The sequence below is a fragment of the Hakea prostrata genome, chromosome 6, assembly GCF_041222555.1.
Source record: "Hakea prostrata isolate BN-2017 chromosome 6, UWA_Hpros_2, whole genome shotgun sequence".
NCBI classification, from domain to species: domain Eukaryota; kingdom Viridiplantae; phylum Streptophyta; class Magnoliopsida; order Proteales; family Proteaceae; genus Hakea; species Hakea prostrata.
Window position 1 is genome coordinate 19,113,141 of NC_142605.1, and position 23,096 is coordinate 19,136,236.

The following is a 23,096-nucleotide window of genomic DNA, read 5'->3' on the forward strand; positions in this document are numbered from 1 at the left end:
CGACTCCCTAAAATATGGCAATCCCCCTTGGCTAGCAACCGACAAGGGCAATTCATTTGGAAGCTCATATTTCAATTTGTTATCGTTCCACTTGGATTTTGGTCTATCGGATTTTGGTTTGCGTTGTCTTTTTTAGTAATGCATTTGTAGAACAAACACTATTAGCTTGTTTACAAAATGAAGGAAGGTGAGAAGCCAATTTGTTTTCCTTCATTAGTTTCATAAACAATGCTACTTGATGGGGGCTCAATGGAGAAATCTTTGAAGCTAGCCAATTTGGTGGGTGTGGAAGACCAATTCGCTCTCTCCAATACTGTGAGAAGGTTTCTTCAGCTTGAAAGCCCTGCAATTGAATGAGGGAAAAAAATTAAAAATCAAGAAAGAAAGATACATAAAACAGTGATAATTAAGCATCAAGCATGTTGAAAATGAATGGATGGAGAAGTGTTATTAGTTTACACTAAAGTATGCTAATATCACAAGGCCAAACAATATAATGGAATGCATCATGGAGGAACTGAACAAACAATGGAATGATTTGGGTCTGTGACTTGGTAGAAATGAGTTGGGATTTGTAGGATAGACAGGGATTATTCGAATTTATATATAGGAAATTTTAATACCAACAAATAAGAGCAGGGGGAGAAAAGGGGAGAGTTACTTGTTAGTCCTCCAAAGTGGCTCAATATATTTTTTATTTTTCAATTTTCCTTATCAAGTAAACTAGCTTGTAATCCTTAATGTTTATGATTAGTTCAAGCTTCTAGTTGTTCTCCAACCCTCAAAATTGAAAGGAGAAGAGTTTTCTCCCTAAGGGAAATGCATTGTCTGCATTTAGAGATAGATGGAACAAAATGACTGCCCTACCCCCATTAAAGATGAAAATCCTACCCCATGCATGTCATTGCACACGCTCCCATTTGCCCTACATGTGGCATGGGCCTCAAGCCCCTATGTTTATGTTAGACAGGTCCTTCTGTGCCTACAATGTTATTAGCTTGGAGAGCCTAATATAATTGTCCTGTTAGATAAAAAGGACAAAAGAAAGAGTTTTATGGGTCATTAGGGTATGCTACCTTTTCTATGTCTATTTCTCTACTCCAAAACAAATTTATCTCTCAATTTGGGTCATTCTCTTCAGGGAGAGGGGGAAAAATTGATCTAATTAATTGCTTGTGGGGGGAGAGAATGACTCAAAATACAAAGATACGGGTGAAATTACAAGGAAAGGTAGTATAAATTACAAGAAGAGAGAATGATCCCAAAATATTTGTATTTGTTAAGGTGGAATTAGCCAATGAGTCAGTACCCCTTGTAAATCATCCACCAACTACTTCAAAGGCAATTACAAGGAAGGGGATCCATATCTTCCCCTTCGAAAATTTATATCTATATCATTTAGTTCCTTTTACAATCTTCATTTTGGGATAAAGAAGATAACACTTTAATCATAAGTCGATGTTATAAAGTGAAATTTAGTTAACAAATTTTTTTTTCTTTTGAAAAAACCCCAGCCATATGTTTTTTGAGGTCAAATAACCTCCCACATGATTTGCCATAAGAATAACTAAAATTGATACGTTAGGAACCCATTATGTGATTTATAGTTTGAAATGTATGGTCAAAGGAAGGAAAACTTTGAGGAGAGGAAGCTTGGAAATTTTGTCATAGGGAGAATTTCTAAGAATAATTTTGGGAAAGGAAAGATAACATATCACTGATATTTCACCATAGATATGGTCTATTAGTAATAGGGATATTTCTTGGAAAACACCTAAAACCCTAGCCGCCACCCCCTCTCAAGCTTACATGGCTAGGGTTGCCTCTCAAACGAGTTTGGAACGAACTTCTACTGCTACATTCAAGGAGGACTCTGTAGATAAGAATAATAAGGACTCTAATCGATCCATAGAAGAGTTTTAAGTACTACAACTTCTACAAAACCCTAATTGATATTTTATGTAATCTCAAACTCTTATCCTCATGCAAATCCAAACTCTACAAACACTATAACATCGGGACTCTACTTGTTGACAACTATCAGAGTCCTAGATAATTGATGAACAAAGACTTTGACTCTCTATTAAAAGCCATGTACATAACTCATTGAAACATAGTGGAAAACATCTCAAACTCTCCCGTGGACGTAGGTTGCATTCAATCGAACCACGTAAACACTAGTCTCTCTCTCTCTCTCTCTCTCTCTCTCTCTCTCTCTCTCTCTCTCTCTCTCTCTCAACCAATGCTCGCATGGCATCAGAGCACCAGGTTCTTCATCCCCCCTTCTTTACTTCCCTCCTTAAGCAATCTCCTTGCCATCAAGCTCATTGAGAGCAACTACTTGCTATGGAGGTCCTATCTTGTGCCGCTTTTGAGAATGTATGAGGTTTTTCACATTGCAGATGGCACATCCCCATGTCCACCCATCACTATTACTGCTAAATAAAATTCTACCCCTATGTGAAAACCGAATTCTAACTACAACAAATGGATTTGTCAAGACCAACTTCTCATATGCTGGATTATTGCCTCTTTGTCGGAGCTTGTACATGCTCAAATCATTGGGTTTTCCACTGCTCACAAAGTTTGGCGACCACTTGAATCAACTTGCCACACCCTCCACTGCAAGAATATGCAACTTTGCCTTGCATCAGATGAAATGAGGTAACACTAGCATTCACGATTACCTTCTTTGCATTAAATCTATCAATGATCAATTTGTAGCCATTGGTAAGGCCATTTCGGATGATGATTTATGTTTGCATGTTCTTAATGCTTTGGGCCCTGATTATTTGGCATTTGTTACTTTTGTAAGTACTTGTGGATTTCCTGTTAATTTTGCTCATTTGGAAGGAATGTTGCTCACCTAAGAAATTCATATTAAGAATGAATTGGCCTATGAATCTTCTCCACCTTCAGCCAATCTAACTTAGACTGATACTGCTGATTATGCTTGTACTTCTCAGCCTCCATTTAGAAGTTTCCCAAACAAAAAAGGACTGTCCTATCATGGGAGGCCTAATGGCAATCATCCTTCCTTACTTCCCACCCCCACCTTCTTCCCCTCTTGGTGGTTACAAACAACAACAACAAAGTCCTCTTATAAGTCAAATTTGTGATCATCCTAGACATAAGGCTCGTGACTGCCATTAGAGGTATAATCATGCTCAAGGTATGGCTAGTGCTCCCCCCTCTGTGAATATTTATGAATTTTTTGTTGGTTCTTTTGTAGATGAGAATTGGTATCCTAACTCTTGTGCTACAAATCACATTGCCAATGCCCTAGACAATCTTCACATGGTTAAACCCTACTCCAATTTAGATCAAGTTCAAGAGGGTAATGGTGCAGGCCTGCCAATCACTCACACTGGTAAACTTTCTATCCATACACCTTTTTCTATAGTTTATCTCACAAAGTGCTTAATATGCTCGATAAATTTATTTTATGCACACTATTTTGAGTAATTAAGTAGATGCATTTTCACATGTTTGCAATCATTTTGTATCATTTTACCCTAGTATTGCATGAAAATGAGCATTAGATGAACTCTCCCCAAATTCAAGTAATTTTGGTAGTTTATATTTATCTTGACAAATCCTTATTCAAATTTATTATGTAACAACCCCTGTATTTCTAACCCGAGATCTGTATTGTAGGTCCGATAACCCGAAGGTCAAGTCGGATTAAGTTGTGGAGTATCCCGATTGAAGTCCATGATCCATAACCAGAACCCATGGATCTAGATTCTCTTGATGAAGAACCTGCATTGCTGGGAAGTTGGATCCCCAGTGGAAGTCAAGAGATGGTTGAAAGTGTCCGGATTGAAGGTAAGACCTCACCCATGTGTTGTTTAGGGTTAGGTTGAGGTTGGGAGTCAACCCCTTGAGCAAAGTACCCTTGTATTACAAAGTACTAGGGGGCGGTTCGATCGTGTCGCTAACCAATCAAAAATAAAATCCAAACAAACCAGGAAGGAAGGAAGGGGGGGGACCAAGGGGGAAACAAACCCTAATTTGCCCCCTGTTATTTAACAAAACTAAATTTAAACTAAATTTTTATGCAAAACTTAAACTATGAATATTGAGCAAACCCGCCCTATTAACACATTATTATATTCGGGATTGCTGTTTTGGACTGTTAAGAGGCACAAGTCATGTGCTGGAAGGTGAGGAAAGCATGGTTTGCGATCTGGATTTGTTTCCCTCGTCGGTTTGCAAATATGGTTGAGGTAAGTGAATCCCCTTCACTCAATTCTCTTCTTTCAACTTTGGAATGGTGTAGATCCGATCTCCTTCATGTTGAGTTGACATATTTGTGATTGACTATATACCCTAATCAATGTGTTCTTGAGGAGATCCTGTCCGAAAACAAATCCCTGCATTCGAATAAAGGATGGATCTAATCAAGGAAGGAGATTTGGGTGTTAGATCTCTGTCAATTTTGGGTTTCTGATTTGCTCCTTTGTTATATACTTGTTAAGGTTGGAATTCGGATTAAGATCATCCCAAAACTGATTGAAATTGGATGATCAAAAGTCTGAATTTTGGAATTGGAAAATTGTATATAATAGGGGCGGTTGCTTAAGGCAGTCGCTTGACCCAAGCGACCGGCTGAGTCACGTGATCTCTGTGTGATTTGTGTTTGCTTTGATTTGACTCATGACTCTTGTGTATTCTAGTAACCCTATGTTTAGGTGTCTTCTAAGTCTACTGAAGGTCTTGTAATTGTGGTTTGATTGCATTCTATTGAGTTTTTACTTAATTACAAATAAGGACACATTATCTTGTTTATATGCAATGACATGTATATAATGAATCAGTTGTTTCCTATATTATTCATTAATCATGTACATTGTTGTAGTTGTTTAATTCACTTTAATATTGTTATATACTTGATGTTTATGTTATATTTATATATTGTATCACTTCATGATATTGAATGAATGGTTATGATATGATCTTGATTGATGTAGTGTAGTTGTGATGGAAAGGGTATCCAATTGGGTATCTTTGCTTGAAATATCAGAGGGCTATGGTATGGGACACATGCTCACTGATGCCTCCAGCACTATCATGACTACTGGATGACATACCTAGGGAGTCAAGAATTGCATGGCTAGGTACCCTACATGCTAATACCCTTTTGGTACGGGAATTGAAGCCGATGACTCGTGACAATGGTGGCGTGACTCTGTTTCATCCTACAGCGGTAACCAGTCCATGCTGAGACTTAGTGATCCACTATTGTTCATGCGATGGTAGGGTTGCATATGTTAGGGCTGGACTCATGGACGTCCAAGGAGCGGCTCGGGTGTTGTGAGGAGTCATGAGAGTTTTCCGCCCCCAATAATATGTGGATGACCATAGGGTTAGGGAGTGGAGTCCAACAGCAATAGCTAGTCCGTGAGGGTTCTCATTCCTAGGTTGCGAAGGATACTAAAATGAGTTGGTTGGTGCCACAGGGGAAGTATCCAAACTCCATATAATGTGTTACCAGTATGACCTTGCATTAGATTAGAAACCCCGACATGCGCCAGTACTCATTGCCAATGGTCGTGGTAAGAGAGTGTTGACTTAATCCCTAACCATGGATGCCTGATGAGGACTTTACCCCTTTATGCAGGATCACAATAGAGGTAATCAGCCTGGGAGGGATCAGAGTGACTAGACCTACCCAGAAGAGGGCTGGTGTTATATCTTAAAGCATGTCAACTATCTAGAGACTTGCATAGTTAGATCTTAGTAGCATTCATACTATTGCATAGCATTCTTATCATATATGCATTGCTGATTGTGTTGACATATGGATGAGAAATGTGTTATCCTTACTGAGTTCGTCAGAACTCATTCCTTTTTTTATATGTTATATTAAATTGTTCTGATGGTTACACGACCTTAGAAGTTGGAGAGAATTTGTATGATCGAACCCTCTTGTATGAAGATGATGTGGCACCGTCAGTGGGAGATAGAGATAGCTTGCATGAAACCTCCTGTGGATGCTTGGAGTGCATTTATAGCACCCATTGATGGCCGAAGGAGGCAAATTGCCAAACATTTTGAGGATCGTATGGAGAAAAATTGGAGAACCCCCTTTTTTGCTATCCATGAAGCGCATTATTTAGCTTTAGAGAAAGAAACTGGAAAGAAACTTATTTAGCTTATTTGAATGCTTCTGCTAAACTTGATATTCCTTTTGAACATTGACTTTTTATTTGATTTGTTCTTTGATTATATTATTGGAGTATTTGGACCCCTGTAATCCCTTTGATTAATTATATGAACTTGCTCTTGCTCTTGATTATCTATTACTCACATTTATTATTATTGATGGGTAAGATCGTGGATCCTGTGACGGATCACACCCACGAGTTGTCGGGAGGGTAACCAAGATCGGTGGGTGGGGTGTGACATATTATCTGTATTTGTAGTGAATCATCTAAGTATTTAAACTTCTTCAACAACAAGGATTTGCTTGGAGCAATTAGTAGAGTTTGAAGGTTGATCAAAGAAGGAAAAAGAGGAAAAAGAATTCTATTCAGAGAAGGAAAAGGGGGAAAAATCCCTTTTTTGAGTGTGCTCTATCCAATTTTAATCAAATCCTTCATTGGATGGTCATCTAGCATTCGATTGAACTAATTTTTTGACAGGAGCTTATGGCTTCTTGATCTTCAAATCCAATGGTGGGATTGTGAATGTGAGCTCTCTATATGAGTTTGATTTATACACCACCTAGACAAGCAAATTTCTTGGTTGAGTCAGATTAGGAACTCAAAGTGTGTTTCAAACTGTGTTAAATTAAGTCAATGAATCATATCCCATGTAATTTGATAAATCACTTTATAAAAGGGGAGCAAACTCCAGCCATAAGGGACGTTTCTAGAAGGGTGGAGATGAATTTCATAGAGGAGGAGCTTCTAGACATGTTTAGATGAGAATTAAAGGAGTATTAGGCGAGCTGCTGCCCAGGTTTGAGTTATTCTTCCTCTAGGGTGATGTTTCCCTTAACTTCTTCTTCTCTCATGATGTTCTAAACTTCCATTGCTAGAGTTTAGATGGATCTTTATGTGAATTAGTTTATTAATTTCTCTCTTTCATACAATACAATCCTCTACTCTTCGCTTTCTTAAATTTTGTTCTTAATGTCTGAATTTCGTGATATGTTGTTACACATGTGACACTAGAGAATGAATGCTCGACCTAGGGTTGAAGAATGATAAATTACATCTACGTAACAATTTAGACAGTTTGTTCAACATTGCTTAGGGATTATGTTTTTCATGCAATGCATTTAATTGATTTTCTATTTGTGAAGGGTAGAAGGGATTTGGTGTGTTAGGGGTCCTCAAGCGTAACAGGTGGGGTAATCTAATTTAGTAATCTTGTCAACAAGAGTAGACAGTAAATTGATTGTGTGAAAGGAAGGGATTGATAATTTATGAAAAGTTTGGTAAAATCGAAACTCTCGTATTTTCATCAATTGATTTGCATAGTATATTTCTTCGTGATTTTAGTATAATCAATAGCTGATTCTCAGATTTAATCACTAGATAATTATAAGTGTTTTTTACGTTAATACATAATTTGACTTTTTTCGATTCTTATGCGACCACATCCCTCTTACTTCTATATTACTTGGGTGACTCTTGCATTTGCAAGTATGAACACAACAAGGTCTTGGCGCCGTTATTGAGGATCGACGAGCATCAAAATTTCTACTAACTGAAAGTACACTTTGTTAATTGAGTTCTCTGTTCTTTAATTGGTTTTTCATTTAGTGTTTCCGCCCTTAGTATTTAACAACTATGTTAGGGTATAATTTTTCTGGAATTCCAGTTCTTATTTTTTTCTATTTGTTTGCATGGTCAAGTGTCGTTCAGTTTGTTATTTTTCTTCTTTTTTTTTTTTTTGCCCTTAGAAATATGTTGAGGAGGGTGACCCTGAATCCAGAAATATAGGAGAGTGAAATGTAATTTCGGTTCATGAATTTTATCTGTTTCAGCAAGTTTTTTTTCTTCAATAATTTTATCACGCAGGTTGTTTCACTTGAACAGAATTTCCAGGACACTTAATGAAATCAACTTAAGAAGGTGAAACTAACAAGACTGACTGGATCCACTGCACGTACCATCAAACGTAGGCATACTTAAAGAAGTCCTTTTTCTTTTCTTTTCTTTTCTTTTTTGGGGGGTGGGGGGGGGGGGGGGTGTAAGAGGCATACGCAAGAACATTCACTTTGTATTATTTTGTCATTACACGACCATAAATATTCCTACACAGATTAAGAGAATTTTCCAGTTCAAAACTAAACAAGAAAATGTATACATGATCTCACGCTAGAAATATATACCAAAGTCCTATGACATTTCCAATGAAAACCAATGCTCAAAATGTTTACTGGAAGATTCAAAGCCACCCTACATTACACCAGCAACCCTTTGATTCTAAAGCTTGGACAAGTGAGAACCAAAATCCATTTATCTTTTGCTCCACCTCACATATCAACCCCAAAATGATGATATATCTTTACGTAGGCGCTGCAACATATTTATAGCCTGAAAGCTAGTTCCCTCTCCCATCTCTGTATGCTATATGGGATGACAGTAACAACTCTTGTACCTTGGAGAAATGGCAATTCATCACTAGTGGCAATCTTGTTGCGCCATACAAATTCATTCTCATGCTCAAACTTCCTGAGCTTCTCAAGAACAGCATCCATCTCCTGCCTGAAAACCAAGGACCATGATTCTTCCCCCGGAATTTTGGCCTTCGCATTTGCTAAACCATGGTGGAGAACCCCAATTGCAACTCCAAGTTGGCCAGCTTCCTTCAATTCTTCCGCAAGATGTTTCTGGCTTCTTAACTCATGTAGTGCTCCGCACGATGATAAGAAACCCTGAATAAGCCACAAGCATCACACAAAGTATCTAAGCATCCCAAAACAAAAGAAATGCCTAACGAAGAGGACAAAGAAAACATGAGCATCTCAATTCTGCTTGAATTCAATCAAGCAAGTTAAACAAGAATGCTGTAAATATTATAGCTGTATGTAATCTGATGTACATCAAAGCATGAAAAAGTACAGGACCTAAAAAGAACAGCGAAAAGAACACTGATCATGGGACAATGTTCATGTGGCATATGATCTTTTGCAGGCCCTTCTAGACAGCTGACATCGATGAGAGATGCTGTCAACATTCATTAAAGTTTCATATCTTTAGCTTTTAGTTCAATAGGCCTCAATGCTTTTTGTATACTGCAGAACTTTTCTCTTCCAACAAAAGAAAAAGATCAGCCTTTTCTGTTAATCTGTGAGAAGTAGGTCATGACTGAGATGCAGAAACCCTAGAAGACTAGGCAGTTTAATGAGATTTTAACCTAAGTCTAAGGGTCTCAATGGCTTGGTTCAGTATTTCAACTTTTGTGTGAGTTCTACATAAACCAAAACCAAACCACTATGGATGTCTTGGCTTCAGTTGATGTTGGGATCAGGTTGAAGTGAATCCAATTCTAGGGCTACGGTTTCTAGGAGAATCTCCCTAGAATTCAGGATTCGCCCAGAATCTTCCAACAAATACATTAAAGATATTATGGAATACCCATGGGTAACCAAGAAAGTTTTTGGAATCTCTTAGGAGGGATATGGAGTGACAAGGTTTAATCCAAATTTACGTGGGAAAGCTTTTTGGTGAAAAGGGAAAAATTAGGGTTTTGTCAAAACCCAAGATGGGATAGTTTACTAGGTAGTAGGATAGCCAAAATAATACTAGGGAAGATGGGAAGGGTAAAGGAAGCCTGCGGTTGGGGTTTGGATGGGTTTGGAATGACTCCTGGGAAGGCTATGGGTGGATCTCTAAAGATCCTGGGCAATCTTGATACTTTCTTTCCTCTCTTTTCTTCTTTCTTCTTTCTTTTCTTTTGTTCTTTCTTCTTTTCTTTTTCTTTCTTCTTTTCTTGTGTTTTCTTTTCTTTTTTCTTTTCTGTTCTACTTTTGCCACAAGTCAGATAAGGAAGGGAAGTAGAGTCAAAGAGAGAGGGGAGGGTGAGGGGCCTATCGCAAGGACTGGGAAGGGTCGGGGATGGGCTGGGGAGGCCCATAGGGTTTGGGGCAGGGGCTTGGGGGTGTTGCAGGGGCTGGGGAGGGTGCTTCTGTGTTACGGCACAAGGGGGAGGGGACAAAAGGGAGTGCAGAACAGGGTAGGGGTAGGGAGGGGTTAGGGGAAGGGGAAGGGAAAGGCTGTGATGGAGTGGAAGGCTTTGCAATGGAGTTGGGAGGTGAGGGAAGGGGGTAGGGCTGCAGTACTTACTTGATTAGACTGTTGTTGCTATCAATGGCTGCTGGAATTTGTTGAAGAATCGATAGGTTGCTGATCATGGAAGAAGAATGCTTTTCTCAAAATCCACCGTGGCCCCCTCAAATAGGAACCACCGTTCTCTAGACTTAATTTTCTTATTCACATAATCAAACTTAACTTACAAAGAAAGAGTAGGCCTTAATTTATAGCATACTAAAAAACTTAACACTAAGTGGGACTCCTTTAGGAATTGTTTGTTTGAAAGACTTTGAAGTGGGGTGGCAGTGGGAAAAAATTAAATTTTTCCACAAAATTTTGAAGTATGGTTTGTTTGGTTCAATGGGGTTCCATGTCAGCAAACAATCTTCCTTGAACTTTCTCCACCCCACCACTTTTAAAAGTACCACATATTTTCTGGGACTTTGTGGGAAAGTGAGGGATAGATTAAAAGTGGAACCCACATTTGCAGCCTTTTCCATAAAATCCTTTCCTTTCATTTTCTACTCCCCCACCCCATTACATGTAGGTCCTACATGTTTATTTTCCCAACCCTTTTTTATCTAGAAAACAAATGAAGCCTTAGAGAAATAACTTAGAACTCTAATTAGCACATGCTAAATTTTTTTAATTAAAACTCTAATGGACATGTGCTGGACTAAGGACTCTTGCTCAACTACTAACTCAAATTAAGACTTCTTGACAAAATTGGACTCTAAATTAAAACTGAATTTCTGGAATTAATTCCAACAACTAAATAGGGCTGAAAATGCCCAAAATACCCTCCATAAGGATTCCACCAGCTAGCTTGGAGGGACCTTGGGGCCCACTCTAGGATTTGGCTAGGGGGTCAAGCTGTGTTACAGCAAGAATTTAGTTTGGTTCAGTTTGAAACAAAGAGTGCGGGCTTTTTTGGAGATTAGATAGCTTTCAGAGTTTGGTTTCACTTTTGATTCAGTCAAACATGGTTGTAGGCATAGTACGATTTTTCTCCAAAATTTTGGCAAAACCCACCTAACATCAGCCAATGGAGGAGTAGTAGGATGGTTAGGAACTTGCCTCTCAGTGGAGAGGTCATGGGTTCAACTCCTACCGGCGGCATATGTAATATCCCTATCCCTATCCCTATATGTAAAAAGCGCCTTTGTACCCAAAAAAAAAAAAAAACTTCAGTGAGACCAAAAAGCATGAAATTATCACCGAAGTTTTGGTGATACAAGGGCGAAATTTCGCCCAAATTTCAATTGTCCGGCGAAATATCGTGGTTTTTCATTTTGCCACATTTGGGTGAAATTTCGTCTCTACACACCAAAGCTTCTCTCTCTTCTTCAAGGTTGTCTTGCACCTTTTGAGTCGATCTTCGACATCTGGAGGTAATTCTTACGTGATTCTTGCCGGTAAACACATGCATCTCATCGGTCAATCAGCATTTTGCTCGAATCTTGCAGATTTCCACTTCAGAGGTAACCTCACTTCTCCAAACTTGATTTTTATAAAATGTACAATAGAATGTTGTCCGATGGGTATGGATTTCATATATGTTGAACGACGATCTACAAACCCATGGTGTCAAAAAAAAAAATCCCCAAAGTAATTTATTTATTTATTGACTACTTGTTGTACTTAATGTATACTTGACTGTTTGTAAGGTACTTGTATAATGAATTTTAATTTTTTTTTTTCTAGCAATTTAATGAAGATCTCTGTATTCTCTTGCATTATTTAAATTCATGTTCCAGACTTCCAGTTTCGCCCGCATATAGCCGGGCATGTGCCAATCAAGAACACCCCTTTAGGTTAGGCTTTAGGCAAAAATAACACATCCAATGTGTCTACTGGCCTCAAATTAGGCTAGAGACCAAATAACAGCCCAAAATGACCCCAAATATCCTCCGAAACTGGGGGGCGGAATTTCACCGAAAATTCAAAATTTCGGTGACATTTAGCCAAAATTTCAGTGAATTGGTCATTTCGCTTGATCGCCGAAATTTCACACTATGGTGGTAGGTTTAGCCCAAAACAAGACAACTGAACAGCACTCGAAACCTAAACCGAAAGCCAAATAGCCAAGGATGAGTTCAGTTCTGATTGGGCTCAAGAGACATAGGCTGGTTTGACCGGTGGGTTTAGCATTTCACACCCTTAGCTAGGTTCCTGTGGGTGGCTCAACCATATCACTTCCTTTTTCTATTTTCTAGCCATCATACACTCTCCTGCAACCCAGGTGGATAAGTAATTTCACCTTTGATTTTTATTGGTGTTTGTAATTGTCAGAGTTGAGCCTTCATTCTTGTTGCTGCCAAACTGCATCTGACATTTTGACCTTTCCTGAACTGATTTGATTCAAGTCCTCATCCCAATTGACCTGCCCAAGGTGCTACAGACTAGAGGCTACAGGGTGCTGTTTCCAGCCACATTCCCAATTCAGTAACTTATATTTTCTAGTTTTCTAATCCAATTGTTCAGGCTATCTACTGAGATTTCTGGAACTACTGTTGACTGAGCTAAATTAACTCTGTTTATTTGCTGTCTCCTGACTTTCAGAATCAGGTTTGGTTTACCTACTATTACTGTTGTGGCCCATTATTACACATCTTGATCTAATTTTGAGGATTTGACCTCACATTCAACCAAGATACTGTGTCAAGCCACTGATGTTCAGGGGTATACCATAGGGATAGAGGAGCTGTAGGGTATCAAAACCCAAATAACCATGTGGGGGACAAAATCAGCTACAAAAGGACGATGACAGGCGGCCAGGTCCTATTGAGGAGCAGCAATTCATGGGGTTATATTAAGGTGTAGGAGGGAAGGGGGAGCAGAGAGATTTGTTAAAGGGAAGCGTTGAGGGGAGGGGGTGGCATAGCTCGTAGGTGAGGGGAAGGCCCTCAGTTGTGGGAAGGTCTTGTAATGGCTTTGGCCATGGGGAAGGTGTTGAGTGCAGTTGGAGTCTCATCTCTTATTGTTAATACCAATCAGAGTCCATTTTCATTAATTTCTTGTTATTTGTTTCATGCTCTGTTAATTGATTCATTTGAAGAGAGTGATTGATTCGTTGAGAGGTAAATTGCTACCGGAGAGACCCGGGATCCATTGGGTGTTGCCAGAGAATTACAGGGTCTTATCATACTGTCATCATCTGATTGACCTGGTATGAACCATGGAAACTATCAAATCTTCTGGATTATGTTTAGCCCAGGGTTCCTGCTTTATTTTAGTTTTTCTTGTCACTTGTGCCAGTGATTAGGAAACCCATCACAATAACGAAGAGTAACCTCCAATTAAGAGGTCAAGAGGGTAGGCAATGACATAACAGGGACAAATAAACCCACAATATTTCATGGATAACTAGACCTACACTTGTCATCATAGCTTAAAGTATTAATCAAGTATGCACCACTAAATCAAACACAGTATGTTGATCTATTATCCCCCACAGACTGATGCAGAGCTAGGTTTTAGACAAATAACTAATAATCCAGCCTATAAAAGGATCTTCCAGTTCTAACATCAGTAAATTATGTCATCAGTTTCCAGCAACAAACCAGTGAAACACCCAAAACAACAAGGTATTCCAATTATCACAACCCTCAACAATACCTAATAGCTTTAACATTTAGTCTGGGCACAAGAAATTATACCAGAAACAGGCGTATAGAAGGGCAGGAGAGCGCTTTATAACCAGAAACTCAACAGGTCATAATAATAGCAACTTTGACTTTTCTGATCTCCATGTCAAGCATAAGTATTAAGGAAGGATAGTTTCCACAAACTTGAGTTAGAATTGATGGCAAGATGTAGAGATGGGACAGAGCTTCAATCAACAAAATAGTATCTCCAAGAGCAAAACCTCATCCAGCCTCTGGACTGGCTTAAATTCCAATCAAAGGAGGGTCCAAGGGATTTGTTAGGCCATAAAAATATGGATTTATCTCTTCACTTGATTGTAAGTACAAAGGGTCAAAGTCTGCTGCAGAAATATCCACTACAGTCCAGCAGTAAGATAAGGGATGCACTTACTGCATGAGCTCCTGTTGTATCTTGGTAGAATAGTCTTCAAGGAACATTCAGCAGCAACCGAGGTTCAAAATATTGGTTTCAAAACCGATTTCTGGGCTGTCGGTTAGCCCTGAAACCAAGATATGGCATGTCTGAACTGAAACTTGATAAGAACTCAGTCAAAACATGCTATTTTTCCAAGCAAACTCGAAACCTCTGTTTGAGCTCCAGAAAGTGGTTTTTCAGTCAGATTTTGCTGCAGTGGCTATTTTTATACCTTTTTTTTTTCTTTTTTTTTTTTTCTTTTTTTTTCTTTTTTTTCTTTTTTTCTTTTTTCTTTTTTCTTTTTTTCTTTTTTTCTTTTTTTCTTTTTTCTTTTTTAGCGGGGAGGGGGGGTTGAATAGAAAAGTGTAATAACACCCCAAAGGGGAAAGAAGATACACAAATAGACAGGAATTAAAAGAACGAAAGTGAGAAAACACAATAGAAGAACCTGGATTTCTTAATAGCTCCAACTAGAAGAGAGAAAAATCTAGGTTCCTCATTTAATGAAATTGGATAACATTAAACCACCTCATCTCCCTCCATATCATCTATCACTGTTTGGGTTGGGTATCACTTTATTCTTAAAAATCGTGTCTAACAGCAAGTCAACAACTAGAGAGAAACCAAACAACCATAGAGCCACCAAACAAACAACCATAGAGCTGTTATTAGGAACAGTAATTGTCTGAAAATACTGCCTACACAGCTGCTGACGTCATGCTAACGCCACAAAAGATGCCGTTACTATGCAAGATGTTGTTACTATGCAAAGATGCTGCTGACGTCATCAAACACTATGTAAACAGTAAAAGAAGATTCTTTTTATCTTTTGTCAAACTATGTTTAATAGTTTTTGAATTCCGTTCTATCTTTTATTAAGTTATGTTTTATAAACTTTGAAGTCCGGAGTCTATAAATAAGACTTCTTGTTATTAGAAATGTATCGAGAGAGAAGGAAAGAAGGAGAAAGAGAGAAGCTCTATAATAGTAAGAGCTCTAGTTTGTAATAGTTAGATATTAATGAAGTATTATTCTCCAATATTGCACTTGTCTTAAGAAGATCCAAGCGTAGGAAGACTGCTTCCTCCCAAGTAAGTTTTTTTCTTTAGTCGTTTCAAAGATATGGGCTTGTAGTAGTGGAGTAATTATGTATTTCATGTCATTTGCATGCATATTCGAGGTGGATAACCGTGGAACATGCCTACAGTAGTGCCTCTGTTCTTGGTGACGACCACCACTGCATTCATGTAGGATCATCTGCATCAATAATCCCAGATGAGTAGTTTCAGTGGATAACCGAAACTAGATGTATGCTCGATGAGTACAGGTTGAAAGAGACCCAACTCCAGCGCTGTCTAGAATTGGTGAAAAACTGTTACGAAAACTGATGTTAAATAACCTTGAGAATCACTCAGAAGTTCAGATGGCTGTTTACAACCCCGTGAAATAGTCGGTGAGGTGCCTGACGGTCTGAAAGTCTGTTTGAATTTCAAAGAATGAGTAGAGTTAAAGAACCCTATCCGATAAAGTCAGAGGAATAGGCTATGGCAGTCAAGGACTGGGTAAAGGCCTCAGCAGAGCCGTGAAGGGCAGTGAGTGTAAGTCCCGTTGTGCCGGCGAGGTTGCAGAGGTGCCAGATGAGTCTGTTCATGGAAGCCTCTCTTGACCTAAAGAAACAAGGACCATTAATTTGGTTGGGTTACTCCTTGAAAATTTGAAATTTTCACCTGACCTTGCATACCATTCTAGTTTGCATCCAAGCATTTAGAACTCAAAAAGAGTTGAAATCCGGTTGAGAGTAAACAGAAATGCATTCCTTGGCCCAAAAGGAAATGCAGAAAGCATCCCTGCTTCGCAGTGCAACTTCTAGAGCGGGTTTGGCCATAAGTCTCGGTTGGTATGATGTAAGTATGCAGGAGCCCTGTAGGCCTTGTGTTCTGCGTCTGTTTATTTTAGATACACTGGTTAAAATACTCTGAGAGTATAGGTCATATTTGCATATAGGGTTGCATAGTTCGATCCAGCGAACTTGAAACTTTCTGGATTCCACACCCTTATATTGGTATCAGAGCCAGTTACTTTCTCTGTGACTGTGTAAGTAGTAGTGCATTGTATAATTACGACATGAACCAAGCCCACAGTTTATTTGATGTATTTCATCTATCAGATGTTTTTCGTACTAATAGATAGATTAGCCCAATATGGAAAATTTGGCTTACAGACAAGTTTTATGAAAGATTATTATAAGACTTTTGTAAGATTTATAATTTACAGTAAAGAATCAGATTTGCATCAGCTTCCTGATGAAGTAAAAGATATCATTTTTCAAAAATATTTAGATAATTATCAAAATGTTGATTTTGATCTAGCACCTTTTATTCAAAGATATATAGCTGCAGGGAGAACGTATAATTTACCAACTCCTGAAAGATGTTTAGGACAATTATTTGGAAGAAATGATTGAATATATTTCTTTCATAATTATTATTATAATTAAGCAATTTCTTTTCTTAAAGGTATTTGAAGAAATTGTTAATGAGATATGCTTCCAGCATACAATAGATCATGAAGATTTCAGTTTTTCTGAAGAAGATTCTGATTATTATCCTCTAGAATATGGAGATGATAATGAAATTTCAGATACAGAAAATTGGTACAATGATGACTGATTTGAAAAAATTAGGTTACTAGATCTTGAGATTCCTGATATAGTAGGACAAATGGTTACTATGAATAGATATGAGGTTAGATGTTATTTTGAGTCTTTAAAATGCAAACATAGTCTGCATACGGAAGATTCAGATAATACCCATGAGATGATTAACTCTCTCGTAGATTTAATTATTCGTATGAGTTTAAGTCTTGAAGATAATTGGAGTAAGATCCAAAAATCAATAGATAAAATAGCTGATATTATAGGAGATAAAAATAAGATATTGAGACAGATAAACCAGTCTCTCGAGATAAAAAAAGATAATACCCAGATTCTCCAAAATCTAGATTACATAAATCAAAAGGTTGAAGATTATAGAAAAATAATCCTTGCCTTAGATTTATCAAAGATTCCCTCTAAAGATGAAATCCGAGAATTAATCTACCAATTAAGATTAAGAGAACCCAAAGATATAGAAAGACAGACTTTAGCAAGTCTAAAAAAATTAGAAGCCGAAACCCAAAAGATGAGCCTTCAAAGGCAGCAAGATGCTGAAAAATTTAGGAAAAAGACATCCTTAATAGATATTAAGATAGATAATCTTGAGAACCTAACCAAAAGGTTGTTTGGATTATGAGTCTCTCTTGTAGTATAGATTATATGAAAATCAAAGAAAGATTGAAAGAATTGTATTGGGGAGATCTACCAGAAGAAAACGTAGGCATAACCAAATACATAGCACCAGGTGTACCAGATACGGTCATTATAGTTCAAAATAATATTGAACTAGAAATGCTAAAGGATATCATGGAAAAGCTTGATAAGATAGAATCCAAAATTAGTACAGTTTCAAAGAATGAAAGGGATGAAGATAGTAATAGCATAAGATCAGAATTTGAGTAGATTTTGATGGACAAAGAAAACAGGAAACTCTCTGAAATCAGAGAAAGAGCTTTAAAAAGAGGAGATGAAAGAATGAGATTGATGGCAGAAGAAGTTCTCAAAAGACGTGGCATTGTCTTTGAAAACGATACTAGAAGATACTCCTTTGAGGTCAAACTTACTAAATATCTTTGCTTTGTCAATTAGTGTGACAAGGAAATCTCTACTGGGGATGTTATATGCATCATCCTCAGTATTATCATTTAATCTTTTGTAGTTTATCACCATTCTACTTTTTCCTCTCTTCTTTTCTGATTCTTTGACTACTATAAAAGCAGCTGATCTGTGGGGACTATTTGAATCCTGTATTAATCTAAGTTCTTTGAGCTCTTTAAGATGCATATCAAACTCTTCGTCATCTTTGGGATTATACTTCGGGTTTCCTGTAATAATCCTCATATCTTGGTTTTTTATCTTCAGCTCAATTATTGGCTTATTTATATGCCAAAATTCTAGGGGATTCTTATCTTGTATGATCTTTGACTTTTCTAACTTTTCCAAGACTTTCCTGCGTGGTGGATAAGTTGTGTAACATCCCATTCTAATCCTGCCAATTTGATTGGGTCAATCATGGCTGGTTTCTGCAAAGCTATATGTTTTGATGCTATTCCTTGGATAACATCATCTATCTGGACGTTAAACTTAATTGTAGAATTATTGGAGGTTTTTCCCATAAATCCTACACAAACTAAAAGGTTATGTCCAACATAGCTTTCATAACCCTTTGTCATGATCTTTAACCTTATCTATCGGGCATCTTTAATATCTTTTATAAAATCTGGGGCAATATAGAATAATCATATATTGTTGTTCATATCTACTTCAGTAACTGCTATAATGGATTCTGCAGGGTTTTGCCATCCATCATCTGTCAGGGCTACTAGTACTTTGGTACCTAAATTCTTTCTTGTCAATCCTTTAATGCCAATTACTATGACAACAAGATGTAACAAGTTCATCTTCTTGTTCAATCTTAACTTTCCCAATGTTTCATTTGATAGAACCTGGATTACTCCAGTTTGTCTTCCAGTGACATTCATGGGTTGTTCTTGGTAAGATCTTACTAAGCCAGTATCTTTAAGAAAACCATTCCGAGCATACAACTCTTCTGGTTTTAATAAACTCAATCTATTGTTTCTAAAACTTTCTATATTCTGGTCAATATCTATGACTTCTTCTAGTGCAAGACTTTGACTGCTAGAAGGTCTAAATCTTCTGAATATTCTTCCTATGGTAGTCTCAGAACTGTTTGAGCCACTTGATTCATATCTTGATCTTTTTACAGAATTGGATCTTCCAATAAATGATCTAATACTCATTTTGAGAAATATGGACCAAATCTAAAGGTCTTATCTTGAGAATACTTAATAAAATCTCCTTTAGGTTTCACACTATTCTCAGTAATCTTTAATCTGTCTAAGGATGAATTGAGATTTTCAATTTCATTCTTTGAAACTGTACTAATTTTGGATTCTATCTTATCAAGCTTTTCCATGATATCCTTTAGCATTTCTAGTTCAATATTATTTTGAACTATAATGACCGTATCTGGTACACCTGGTGCTATGTATTTAGTTATGCCTACGTTTTCTTCTGGTAGATCTCCCCAATACAATTCTTTCAATCTTTCTTTGATTTTCATATAATCTATACTACAAGAGAGACTTATAATCCAAACAACCTTTTGGTTAGGTTCTCAAGATTATCTATCTTAATATCTATTAAGGATGTCTTTTTCCTAAATTCTTCAGCATCTTGCTGCCTTTGAAGGCTCATCTTTTGGGTTTCGGCTTCTAATTTTTCTAGACTTGCTAAAGTCTGTCTTTCTATATCTTTGGGTTCTCTTAATCTTAATTGGTAGATTAATTCTCGGATTTCATCTTTAGAGGGAATCTTTGATAAATCTAAGGCAAGGATTATTTTTCTATAATCTTCAACCTTTTGATTTATGTAATCTAGATTTTGGAGAATCTGGGTATTATCTTTTTTCATCTCAAGAGACTGGTTTATCTGTCTCAATATCTTATTTTTATCTCCTATAATATCAGCTATTTTATCTATTGATTTTTGGATCTTACTCCAATTATCTTCAAGACTTAAACTCATACGAATAATTAAATCTACGAGAGAGTTAATCATCTCATGGGTATTATCTGAATCTTCCGTATGCAGACTATGTTTGCATTTTAAAGACTCAAAATAACATCTAACCTCATATCTATTCATAGTAGTAACCATTTGTCCTACTATATCAGGAATCTCAAGATCTAGTAACCTAATTTTTTCAAATCAGTCATCATTGTACCAATTTTCTGTATCTGAAATTTCATTATCATCTCCATATTCTAGAGGATAATAATCAGAATCTTCTTCAGAAAAACTGAAATCTTCATGATCTATTGTATGCTGGAAGCATATCTCATTAACAATTTCTTCAAATACCTTTAAGAAAAGAAATTGCTTAATTATAATAATAATTATGAAAGAAATATATTCAATCATTTCTTCCAAATAATTGTCCTAAACATCTTTCAGGAGTTGGTAAATTATACGTTCTCCCTGCAGCTATATATCTTTGAATAAAAGGTGCTAGATCAAAATCAACATTTTGATAATTATCTAAATATTTTTGAAAAATGATATCTTTTACTTCATCAGGAAGCTCGATGCAAATCTGATTCTTTACTGTAAATTATAAATCTTACAAAAGTCTTATAATAATCTTTCATAAAACTTGTCTGTAAGCCAAATTTTCCATATTGGGCTAATCTATCTATTAGTACGAAAAACATCTGATAGATGAAATACATCAAATAAACTGTGGGCTTGGTTCATGTCGTAATTATACAATGCACTACTACTTACACAGTCACAGAGAAAGTAACTGCTCTGATACCAATATAAGGGTGTGGAATCCAAAAAGTTTCAAGTTCGCTGGATCGAACTATGCAACCCTATATGCAAATATGACCTATACTCTCGAGTATTTTAACCAGGTGTATCTAAAATAAACAAGACGCAAGAACACAAGGCCTACGGGGGCTCCTGCATACTTACATCATACCAACCGAGACTTATGGCCAAGCCCGCTCTAGAAGTTGCACTGCGAAGCAGGGATGCTTTCTGCATTTCCTTTTGGGCCAAGGAATGCATTTCTGTTTACTCTCAACCGGATTTCAACTCTTTTTGAGTTCTAAATGCTTGGATGCAAACTAGAATGGTATGCAAGGTCAGGTGAAAATTTCAAATTTTCGAGGAGTAACCCAACCAAATTAATGGTCCTTGTTTCTTTAGGTCCAAGAGAGGCTTCCATGAGCAGACTCATCGGCACCTCCGCAACCTCGCCGGCACAACGGGACTTACACTCCCTTGCCCTTCACGGCTCTGTCGAGGCCTTTACCCAGTCCTTGACTGCCATAGCCTATTCCTCTGACTTTATCGGATAGGGTTCTTTAACTCTACTCATTCTTTGAAATTCAAACAGACTTTCAGACCGTCAGGCACCTCACCGACTATTTCACGGGGTTGTAAACAGCAATCTGAACTTCTGAGTGATTCTCAGGATTATTTAACATCAGTTTTCGTAACAGTTTTTCACCAATTCTAGACAGCGCTGGAGTTGGGTCTCTTTCAACCTGTACTCATCGAGCATACATCTAGTTTCGGTTATCCACTGAAACTACTCATCTGGGATTATTGATGCAGATGATCCTACATGAATGCAGTGGTGGTCGTCACCAAGAACAGAGGCACTACTGTAGGCATATTCCACGATTATCCACCTCGAATATGCATGCAAATGACATGAAATACATAATTACTCCACTACTACAAGCCCATATCTTTGAAACGACTAAAGAAAAAAACTTACTTGGGAGGAAGCAGTCTTCCTACGCTTGGATCTTCTTAAGACAAGTGCAATATTGGAGAATAATACTTCATTAATATCTAACTACTACAAACTAGAGCTCTTACTATTACAGAGCTTCTCTCTTTCTCCTTCTTTCCTTCTCTCTCTATACATTTCTAATAACAAGAAGTCTTATTTATAGACTCCGAACTTCAAAGTTTATAAAACATAACTTAATAAAAGATAGAACGGAATTCAAAAACTATTAAACATAGTTTGACAAAAGATAAAAAGAATCTTCTTTTACTGTTTACATAATGTTTGATGACGTCAACAGCATCTTTGCATAGTAACAGCATCTTGCATAGTAACGGCATCTTTTGTGGCGTCAGCATGGCATCAGTAGCTGTGTAGGCAGTATTTTCAGACAATTACTGTTCCTACTTCGAAATCTTCATTTGTGAGGCTAATGACTTCAGCAATAGTCTCATTGTATCTCAGGGGTTCTTCGTCCATCATCTCCATGATTTTGGACCTGCATCTTCTTTTAGCCTTTGTAGTAACTTTCTCATTATGCTTCTTTTCATATCTTTTCAGAAAACAAGCAGATTTCTTTTTCTTAAATCTTCGTCTAAGTATCTGTCCATATCTGTTTACCCATCTTGGAATCGGACGATCTCCAAATTCGGCAATGATTATTCTTTCCGTATCTTCTTGTTGTGTTCACTTCTTCCGGAAGGCCTTCTAAAAGCCATCGATCTTGTGGAGTTGGATGAATCGGGTCCACCATCTTCCGCTGATAGTAGCCTTTTAACCGCACCACCAGACATTTCATCAATGGATCGACATATTCTTTGGATGGGAGGCTTTAGAGCTTCTATAATCTGTTTATCTGTAGTGAGATTATCTTTGGGAACTTCATTTGTCTTTTTCTTGTGTTTATTGACAAATGAGGTCATAATCTCTGACTCATTCATGCCTAAGAGGTCTTTGGCACGAAGTAAATGAGCTATTAACTCTGTCTTTTCACTCAAGCTTGCGGTTTGCAAGCCTTAAGTCGTTAACTTCTTCAACAAGACGGAGCGAGCACGTCCTGTATATCTCACCTTTGTTCGTTAAATCTTTCATTTCCATCTTTGTGACGGAACACTCATCACATGCTATGAGTGCGCCTTTAAAATCTTTTTGGTCAACTTTCTCAATCTTGGGATCTTTGTAGAAGTTGATACCAAGGGTTTTCCTGGCATCTTTCAGAGCTTCAGAAAGATCAACATAACCTTTGTATAGAGGCTTGTCAAAGTTTCTGATACAAACAGAG

At 37.4% G+C, this 23,096-nt stretch overlaps 1 protein-coding gene across 1 annotated transcript in view; it reads right to left on the minus strand.

Annotated features, from left to right (window-relative positions):
• Window positions 1-8,215: 8,215 nt before the first annotated feature.
• LOC149012459 (Endosomal targeting BRO1-like domain-containing protein) overlaps window positions 8,216-23,096 on the minus strand; it is a 28,999-nt gene continuing 14,118 nt past the window's right edge. The window contains exon 6 of the mRNA XM_089158080.1: window positions 8,216-8,893. Within this exon, the coding sequence (XP_089014206.1) occupies window positions 8,546-8,893 (348 nt within the window). The 3' untranslated portion in view covers window positions 8,216-8,545. The remainder of the gene's footprint in view (window positions 8,894-23,096) is intronic.